Source organism: Hippopotamus amphibius, chromosome 6, assembly GCF_030028045.1.
Source record: "Hippopotamus amphibius kiboko isolate mHipAmp2 chromosome 6, mHipAmp2.hap2, whole genome shotgun sequence".
Lineage (NCBI taxonomy): Eukaryota > Metazoa > Chordata > Mammalia > Artiodactyla > Hippopotamidae > Hippopotamus > Hippopotamus amphibius.
This window is the reverse complement of record NC_080191.1, coordinates 139394476-139404955: the sequence shown is the minus strand read 5'-3', so window position 1 is coordinate 139404955 and position 10480 is coordinate 139394476. Positions and strand designations below refer to the sequence as shown.

The 10480-nt window shown below is 32.8% G+C and overlaps 1 protein-coding gene across 2 annotated transcripts in view; it reads right to left on the bottom strand.

Annotated features, from left to right (window-relative positions):
* Window positions 1-1899: 1899 nt before the first annotated feature.
* NMD3 (NMD3 ribosome export adaptor) overlaps window positions 1900-10480 on the bottom strand; it is a 32974-nt gene continuing 24393 nt past the window's right edge. For both annotated transcript variants that reach the window (XM_057739042.1, XM_057739044.1), the window contains exons 12-16: window positions 7202-7314; window positions 6327-6399; window positions 4962-5068; window positions 3755-3825; window positions 1900-3302 (exon numbers count right to left, since the gene is read on the bottom strand). In XM_057739042.1, coding sequence (XP_057595025.1) covers window positions 3172-3302; window positions 3755-3825; window positions 4962-5068; window positions 6327-6399; window positions 7202-7314 — 495 coding nt within the window. In that variant the 3' untranslated portion in view covers window positions 1900-3171. The remainder of the gene's footprint in view (window positions 3303-3754; window positions 3826-4961; window positions 5069-6326; window positions 6400-7201; window positions 7315-10480) is intronic.

Sequence of the window (10480 nt, the reverse complement as noted above, 5' to 3'; positions counted from 1 at the left end):
AACGAAACCTATATACAAATGTTCATAGCAGCTTTACTCCCATCAAAACCTGGAAATTCGTATGTGCCGAATGGTTAAGCTGTGGTACATCCATACAATGCAACATTATTCAAGATAAAAAGTAACAATATATATTATACCACACCTTATGAAATATACCACACCTTAGGTGCAACTCAAGTGCACCATGCTAAGTGAAAAAAATCCAGACTCAAATGGCCACATACTGTAAGATTTCATTTATATACTTCTGAAAAAGCAAACCATAACTTTAGAAAATGGATTGGAAGTTGGCAGGGGTTAAGGATGGGTGAAGGGTTTGAAAACAATGGGAATTTAGGGGGGTTGGGGAGGATGAAAGAGGTTTTTTTTGTATTTTAATTGTAGTGGCGATTACATGAACCTATACATGTTAAAATTCAAAGAACTGTAAATCAAAGTGTTAAGTGTCACCACCTATAAGTTAATGAATTTAAAAAGAAAAATCAAGTTAAAATAATAATTGCAAATGATTAAATCCTGTAATCCCTTCAAACAGAAAACCAACTAATATAACCCAAGAACTTGGGAACATCTGGACTAATCGACAGCATACATCTCCTGATGCAATACATTGAGAATTTAGCATTATGTCTGGGGTAGTCCTGCTAAAAGGGCTGAACATAAATTTAGTCACGAGGCAAGTCTGACAAGCCTAAACTGAGGTCATTCTACAAAACAACTGGTTTGGACTCTTCAAAAATATCAATTACATTTAAAAAAACTCAGGAACAGGTCCAGACGAAAGAAGTCTAAACAAGAGAGACCAATGCAATACACAACCTTAGATATTTATCTTTTCTATAAAAGACTTTATAGTTGGGATAACTTACAAAATCTCAATGTGGTCCATCAATTAGATAACAGTACTGTATCAATGTTAATTTTCTGATTTTGATCATTGCACTGTGATTATGTAAGAAAATTCCTGGTTTGGGAGGGGAAAAAACAAACATTTTGGGAGTTACTCTTAAATGGCTCAGGAAAAAAAAATTAAACAGAAATAAAGAAAATAAGGTCATGTTCACATTTGGCAAATCCAAGTAAAGGATATCCAGGAATTCTCTGAGCTCTTTTGGAACTTTTGTCTGAAATTATGTCAAAACTAAAAATAAATTATTTTAAAAAGTAAAGGTCCTTTAGGCTAAAAATAACAGATCAAGTTATCTAAAGGATGAGAATCAACATGAACACACTTACATGGGAAAACTCTGAGCACTTACTCAGAACTGACCAGAGAAGTGTGTCCCAGCACAAAGCCTGGAATTCTGGGTTCTACAGTGGCAAGGAATTAGCTTGACGCCGTTAAACATCTGAATTACACAAGTAACTCTCTCCCCTCAACCATTTCCTTGCTCATCAAGTGTCTTTTGCCAATAAAACAGCAGCTTCGAGTGTAGATTTGGCTAAAAAAAAAAAAATCAATCATACTGACTTAGAAATTATTCATATTTGTAAACTGGGTTATAAATTCAGGTTCCTGTGATTCTGATTAACACCAGCATTCTCAAATCTATCAACTCTGGGACATCAACGGAGTATTTTTGGGACCCATAAGCCTGGGAACTATCCTCTAAAATGGTACATTTATCAAGGCTGTATAACTCTGTGCGCACTCTTGGCTAACAGCTTTTCTTTTAGCTATATTCCCTCATCTTGTCACAGCCTTCTTTAAACCAACAGATTTCATTACTCATAAAGACGCAACATCAAAACGAGTAAGACTAAATAAGGTTAGTGGAAATCACATTTTTCAGTGGGAAAATCATATGACAAGTACTTATATAACAATAGTTCGACTTTGGAAAACTGCATGAAATTTAAATATGACACCAATATAATGACTTCAAGGACACAAAAAAAGGGGGAGAACGTTTTTATTTTCATGCTTTTTAAAGTCCTGACATAGAAGAGGTAAACACAGACCACAAGTAAAAACTTTAAATATGCAGACGGGAAAGAATCCACTTTAGAAAGCACAGGCCTTTATTCATAACTCCAGAATTGAGAGTCTAATCTTAAAAAACGGGAAGTGTTCCATTCAGCACTTATTCAATTTCCTTACTTAGTGGTATATATAGAATTTATGAATTAGCTCTTAGTTCTGGCATGCTTAGTAAGTCTGATCTTGCTTATAGAAATAGCATCTTAATACTGTATTTTCAGAACACTTTAAAACCCAAGCCAATGCTTTTCCTTCAAGGATGTGGAAAACATTCCTCATTCAAATCTGATTCGTGGTTTTATAAAGCATAAAGATCATTTTTATTACTTCATCATCTATATGCTGGATTCTAATATTCTTTTTGATGGTGATGTGTTCAATGATAGAAACTTACAAAGAGAGAATTTCTTCTCAATTTGTAAACCAAAATTTTAAAAGCAAAATCCTTGAAGTGATAAGAAGACATTTTTATGACATAAGCAGCTACTGCACTAAGCTGCTGGCACAAGCCTAAACAACAAAGGTACAAATTGTCATTTAACCTTTAAATATTGTTTGCCACAAATCTACAAATATTTTAAATACGTTCTTCAGCAATAAAAATTAAGATAATCCCAAGCTTAACAGCTTTTGAAGATGTAAATATTACAAATAAAAAACAACTTTCCTACTGAATGTCCAATGATAACTGAACCCCAACTTTTCTATCCCAAGGACATAAAAATGATCTAAAGTGGATCTAAGTGCATGGCAAGTTTATATTAAAAATGATTCTTCATATGCTCTTCTACTAAAGCAATCAATATAAAAAGAATGTAAAAGCTTGTTTTGTGCTTGAAGATTTAGGTAACCTCCAAGGAATCACAACTTGTGAGCTTTTAAACCCAGAGCTATAGTATGTGAAAATACTAGTGTTCCATAAAAAAGCAAGCTGATAAAATCGCATACATAAAATGGCCTAAATATCAGTAATAATTACATTCTCCATAATTTTTTATCTAAAACACCAAAGCCATCAACCTTTTTCAAAAAGTGCTTTGAGTGAGCAATCAAAATAGTCATATTTATTCAGGTTTAAAACTAAATTTCTCTTCTCTCAGTATGAAGGCATAGACAGAACAGACAAAAATTATTTTGTCCAACATCCTGAGCCTACAGACGTGGAAACCATCTACGACATGATCTCATTATGTCATCATCGATTCACCTTCTTCACCAGTAGCATCCTGGGAAATGTGAAGGTCTTCAAGCATCTCAGCCAGACTAATTCGAGGTGCTCCTTCATCATCTGTGTCGCTTTCCACAGGAATCGCTGAATCTAAGAAAAATACAAAGAGGATTTCAAATTAATATAAATATGGAAATTTGCAAATACCTGCCCCCACCAGCATTACTATTATTTAGCTATATTATATATGCAGTGCTTATACCATATCCAGACCCAGCATTTAAATATGCATTGAATGACTAAACCTGCATAAATGTATGAATAACTATCTATTTGTATAGGGGTCAGCAAATTGAGGGATCATGTGAGTATGCAAATGACATCAACTGTGGTATAATAAATATTTTAATAAGTTTTACTGTTGTGCAAATTTGGGATTTTTTTGGGGGGTGGGGAGGTGTTAAATTTTTAGAGCAGTTTTAAAACCACACAGTAAAAGTCATTTATGGAATCAAAGTTTAAGATACCAAAATACTCATATTGAGGTAACATATTTATTTACAGAAGATACAACTTAAATCAAATACTCCTAATTTACCAACCTCTATAAATGTTCACATTTTTTCTAATTGCCTCATCTTCTTCAAGATCTTCAAGGAAATCCTGGTATTGCCTGTAGAGGGATAAAGAAACATTTAAGTATTCCACCTTCACCAAGAAAGTATGAAGTTAATATTTTCTTCATTTTCAGCACTACAAGGTGTGTTCCAAGTATTAAAATCTTTAAAAATAATAACAGGGGCTTCCCTGATGGTGCAGTGGTTAAGAATCCGCCTGCCAACGCATGGGACATGGGTTTGAGTCCTGGTCTGGGAAGATTCCACATGCCACAGAGCAACTAAGCCCATCCGCCACAACTACTGAGCCTGCGCTCTAGAGCCTGCAAGCCACAACTATTGAGCCCACGTGCCACAACTACTGAAGCCTGCACACACACAGCCCGTGCTCCATAAGAGAAGCCACCACACCGAGAAGCCCAAGTACCACAATGAAGAGTAGCCCTCACTCGCCGCAACTAGAGAAAGCCACGCACAGCAACGAAGACCCAATGCAGTCAATAAATTAATTAATTTAAAAATAATAATAATACTGATGGTGAAACATGGATGTTAATTACATACTGATAGCGTTTTAAAATTTTTCTTCCAGAATTACGTCATTAAAAAAATACACACCTGAATATGACATTAAATATAAGACAATGAGAAGACCCTTTCATACTTTACCCTTCCCTCCAAAAAACGTATGGCCAGGTGAAATATTTTAGAAATATTGCTGTTTCATGACACAATTTTTAGATATCACATTTTTTAGATATCAATGTCATTAATGTCATCATTAAGGCCACTTTTCCAATCATCCAATAAACTTTTCTAGAACACAGTATCCTCATTTCTTCTAAGTTGTTTGAAAAACAGCATATTTGATATCAATGAGCTATTTTCTTCATATACTACATCATTTGCTATTTGTGATATCCACAAGGTAATTTACTCATTGTATTTTCAAATGAATCTATAATAACACTGCAATTGTCAGATCATTACCCAGGAAATAATAACTAAATCTGTGTTAAATGTCATTATATCTGTTCACACTAATCCAAACATATTGATAAGAACACAAAATTAATAATGAGCGCAAGAAGCAACTGTGTGGTGACTATTTCTTTATGGTAAAAAAAAACCATACAAATTCATCATAAGGATTTTCTTTCAGACAACATATAAAGTATAAAGAAAGGGGGACCTTTCATCATCTGTATCCATGTTTTCTTTCTCTCTTGCAAGCTCTTTCAGTTTCCAGTTTCTACGACGCTGACGTTTAGTACGGTCATAGCTCTTCTTGATTAACACCTAAAAGTTAGAGAAATATCTGCAAAGTTACAAAAAATGGGAACTAAGTAACAGGACCTCAAAATCCAATAAAATTTTAAAATGAAAGGTTATGGAAATGCCAGGAAGACACCAAACTGATGACAGTGGTTATACCTTTAGGGAAAGGAACAGGGATCAAGAAGCAGTGTCAAGAGAACTTTTAACATTTTTTATTAATGTACTTAATATTTTATGAATGCATTTAGCCATTGTTTGTATAATGGTTAAAATTTACTAACTGAAAATTTTCAGTGACTGAAAATTAAAAATTTTTACACTGAAAATTTCATGTTTCTGGTGGTTTTTTCCCTTCCTTTACACCAAAGTTCAGTTTTCGGCTATCATTCACACAAATGATTCTGAAATATTATCGCAGGACCATACTCTTCTCCCTTTTATTTCTACTAATAAGCACTTATAGAACTACATATATATTTTCACAATTGTATATTCTAGAACAATTTAATAAAGTGTTGAATGAATAAAAGAAAATAATTTTACAATACAAAATCTTGTAAGACCATTCTGATCTTCTCTTATGACCTTTTTGAAAAATACCTAGATAGACTTACACCTAAATTATGCTTCTATTTCCTAATTTAGTAATTAATAAAAGCACAACTTAATAGCGAGGAGGGCAGCCCTTCTTATACCATGAGTTTATTTTTTGCCCACAGCTAAAGAGATCAACGTTTTTTTAAAAGATTAAGTTAAGCAAGCAGGAGTTAGGGTCTTTCACATTCACTGTTGCTCATGATTCTTATAAACTCATGTTAGAATTTAACAGATTTTTCAGAAGTAACATTCTTTTTCTAAGACTTAATACTGTGAAGATTATTTTCAACTACAATATATTTATGTTCAAACCTGAATGATCATTTTAACTGTGCCTTCTTAACAATACATGAAATAAGCTGAGCCTAAAAGAATGAATAGGAATAAATTCCAAAGGTCATCATTTTTAGCTGCAAATCTATTTTTGCTCTACAGATACTATCAAGCATTTTGACAGAATGAATATCCAATCATAAGAGCAACCAAAAAACTCAATAAATCTTGGATTTTATCTACTAAGAATAATTAAATGAAGGTTTTGCTCTTATACCTTAATTGCATTTTCAAAAGAAACCTCTAAATTGATTTATTTTCAAAAACGTAAACTTATGCATCTTACCCATAAGAGTTACATCAATCCTCTTCAACACATGAAAAAGGGGGTAAAAATCTAAAGCCTTACCACATCTGGTACTCTATCCGATTTCATTTTGTTGACATGCTCATCATTTAAGTTACAGTTGGCCAAATCAAACCTGAAATGAAAACAATGAAACACTTAATGACAAAAACACTTACACTTTTCATGTTAACTTTTCATTTTACAGATGGTCACCTAACAGTTCCTCCTAAGAGCAAACATTTAATATGCTTTCTCACTTTAAAAGTTTTGCAATGTACTATACAGTGAACAGGCTTTTACAGATCCTGGTAGAGATAATAATGAACTCCATCTCTGAGTTTCCCATGTTATCCATTATTGTCCACCTTACTATATACTCTTGTAAAAGAAGCAAAACAGACTTATATATCAGTCTAACATTAGGATTCAGTTAGATGCTTCCAATTAGTTTATAAACAACAAAACAAAACACCCCTCATTCTCTAGTAAAAGGAACAGAAACCCTAAGAGCAAAAGTAATATTTAAGGCATGCTTATAAGCTCTGCATCAGAATGGACTACCTTATGCCTGTAAGGACCCCTTACATATATAGCCGCCATATTTTCAAAGTGAAATATTTTAACAACAGCATATGCATAATAAAAAACTATCTGCTTAAAAAAAAAAAAAATTATAAACATAATCTAATCATACAACTTCAGGGTTCAGTTACTCAAAATCTTGTAACAAATGACTCTTTTAAGATGATGGCCAAAATGGAGTAACTATGGGCTTCTGTCCAATCGATAATTTAATTTAGTTATCAATAATAAAGTAAGCTTTATGAACTCTTACATTCTTTTTAGGATAAACAACTTTTAGATAGCTTTGCTGGCTCCCAGAGAAAATTTACAATGCTAGTTAGTAGTTTAAAATACTATAATATAATACAAACCCCAACACCAGGTCTCCAGGATTCAGAAGATGTCCCAAATGAGTACGACAAAAATACTGTTTATCTGTATTCATTTCAGATGTTTTCTGTACCCAGACTTCCCCAAGGGTATGCTTAATAGGAAAGAAAATGAACTCTTCAATAATCTAGGCATAACTTAAAAAGCATCTCACAAAAAAGTTAAAGACAATGTTGATTTTGGTTTTCTGATTTCCATTTTAAAGACAGAAATTGTTTTATTTTCCAGATCTCTGAAACACTATCAAAATTAATAAATTACTGAGTTATGACTACAGAAAGAGACTTATATGTAATTCATAAAATATCTTTATTAAGATTTTATTCAAGGCTTTTATAAAACACTAACATTGTCACCTTAAAAAAAGACACATATGTAGAATTTTCAAAATAAATGTTTTCATAAGGAGATGGACCAACACAGACTGAGCAAAAAGAATAACTAAAAAGGTAGAGGAATCTTAAATCCAGAAAATATCTTAAATAACCCCTTGTTTTACACATAAGGTTAAAAAATACAAGTGTTCAGAGAAAATAATATAGCAACTCCAGCAGCACCACTACCACAATAGAACCCAAACCTTCATCGAATTAATTTTTTTAATGTCAATTATTTTGAGGTGTAACCTTTTTTTAAGTTATTTATCGTGGAAACATCATCTCAAGTTTGAACTTTTCAAGCAGGAAACCATTAAAGTCCCTTTCCAACATGGAGTTTTACAAGCAATTTTAACTGACATTTCAAACTTCCAGGCTGAAACAAGTATGGCACATGCCAATACCTTCTACTAATAAAAACAGACCCAAGTAAAATGGGATCAAGAGCAAAACACTAAGAATTAGTGTGGTACTAACTAAGAAATCTCAAAGAGGTGGAGATAGAGGAAGAAACTGAAATAATAGATAGGTCTCAGATTTGGGGAAAAACTGGGGGAAAAAAGTGAATTACCAGGGAAAGACTAAATTCTAGTTAAATTTATTTTTTGAAAGTGAAGAAAATATATCTAGTTTTATATATACCTGAATGGAAGTGGCGATGTTTAAATGATAAATGTTTGCTCTTAATCATATTATTAAATTTTTTATTTTAAGTAAAAATATGAAGAGTAATTCTTCCATTTCCATTGATTTTCTCAAATTATCAGAAGTTATTTTTGTCTCAAGACACAATATTACCTCAAGAGAAATGAGCACGGTTAGTATCCAGGGGTGGGGGGAGGGGGTCCTCTAAATACTATTTCATAGTGGAAGAAATCAGATTTACATCCTTGAAGAAATACCTGATTCCAGATATAGGGCAGGAACTATACACAATGTGATTCTGGAACACCTAAATGTTGTGGTGTTGTCCCACAAAGTAAGGATGCTTTCAAAGACTATGAAAGTCATGTCAAAAAGGACATAGGAATAGACCTATTATCTATAAAAGAAATTGAGTCAATAATTAGTAATCTTCCAAAACAGAAAGCACCAGGCCCTGACTGATTCACTGGAGAATTCTAGCAAACATTTAAGGTAGGAATTATAGCATTCCTCTAGAATCTTTTCCAGAAGGCAGAAGCAGAGGGAATACTTCCTAACTCATTTACAAGGCCAATATTACCCTAAAAGCAATACCAAACACATTACAAACTACAGACTAATCTCTCATGAACATAGATTCAAAAATCCTCAATAAAACATAAAAGAACTGTATACCATTACCAAGTGGAATTTAACCCATGTATCCAAGGCTGGTTCAACATTTAAAAATCAAATTAATGTAGCCCATCAACCACATTAATAGGCTAAAAATGAAAAAAAAATTACATGATGATATCAACAGATAAAGAAAGCATTTGACAAAATCCAACACCCATAAAAAAAAAAAACTCTCAGTAAATTAGAAATAGAGGGGATACAAGGTTATAAACAAAAGTCACTTTCCTATATACCAACATAAAAAAGTGGAATTTGAAATTTAAAAATAACATTTACATTAGCACCAAAAAAAAAAATGAAATAGGTGTAGATCTCACAAAGTATATATAAGATCTGTATGAAGAAAACTACAAAACTCTGATGAAGGAAATCAAAGAACTAAAACAGAGAGATGGTCCATGTTCATGGAAAAGAAAACTCAATACTTAAGATGTAAGTTCTGCCCAACTTGACCTACAGATTTATGCAATTCCAATCAAAATCCCAACAAGTTAAGCCACAGAGGCATAATATATAGCATAAGGAATACAGTCAATAATACTGTAATAACTTTATATGGGGACAGATGGTTACTAGATTTCTCGTGATCATTTCACAATATATGCAAATATCAAATCACTTGTCTACTACACCTGAAAATAACTATTGTATATCAACTATGTTTCAATTTTTAAAAAATCCCAATAAGTTATTTCATGGATATCGACAACTAATTTTAAAGTTATACACAGAGGCAAAAGATTATGAACAATTAACACAATTTTGAAGAACAAAGTTGTAGGACTGACACTACCCAACTTGAAGACTTACTAAAATGCTACAGTAATCAAGACAGTGTGGTACTAACAAAAGAATAAATAAATATTGTAGATCAATGGAACAAAACAGAGAGCCCGGAATTATACTCACGTAAATACAATCAACTGATCTTTGACAAGGGACCAAAGGCAATACAATGGAGCAAAGACTAGAAGATAATAAAGGACAAAATCTAGCTGACTGTGGGTTTGCCAGCGACTTTTCAGAAACAACAACAAAGGCAGGATACATAAAAGAATAGTTGATAATCTGAACTGCATTAAAATTAGAAACTTCTGCTCTATGAAAGGCAATGTCAAGAGAATATAAGAAGATAAACAAGACTGGGAGAAAATATTTGCAAAAAACACATCTGACAAAGAACTGTTACCCAAAATATACAAATAACTCTTAAAACTCAAAAATAAGAAAGCAAACAACCTGATTAAAAAATGGGCCAAAGACCTTAACAGACACCTAACCAAAGAAGACATACAGATGGCAAATAAGCATGAGAAAATACTCTTCATCATGTGTCATCAGGGTAAAACAATTTAAAATGACAATGAGATACTACTATATACCTATTAGGATGGCCTTAAACACTGACAAATCCAAAATTCTGACAACACCAAATGTTGGTGAAGATGTGGAGCAACAGGAACTCTGATACATTGCCAGTGGGAATGCAAAGTGACACCACCACTTTCTTACAAAACTAAACATACTCTTAGCAAATAATCCAATAATCATGCTCCTTGG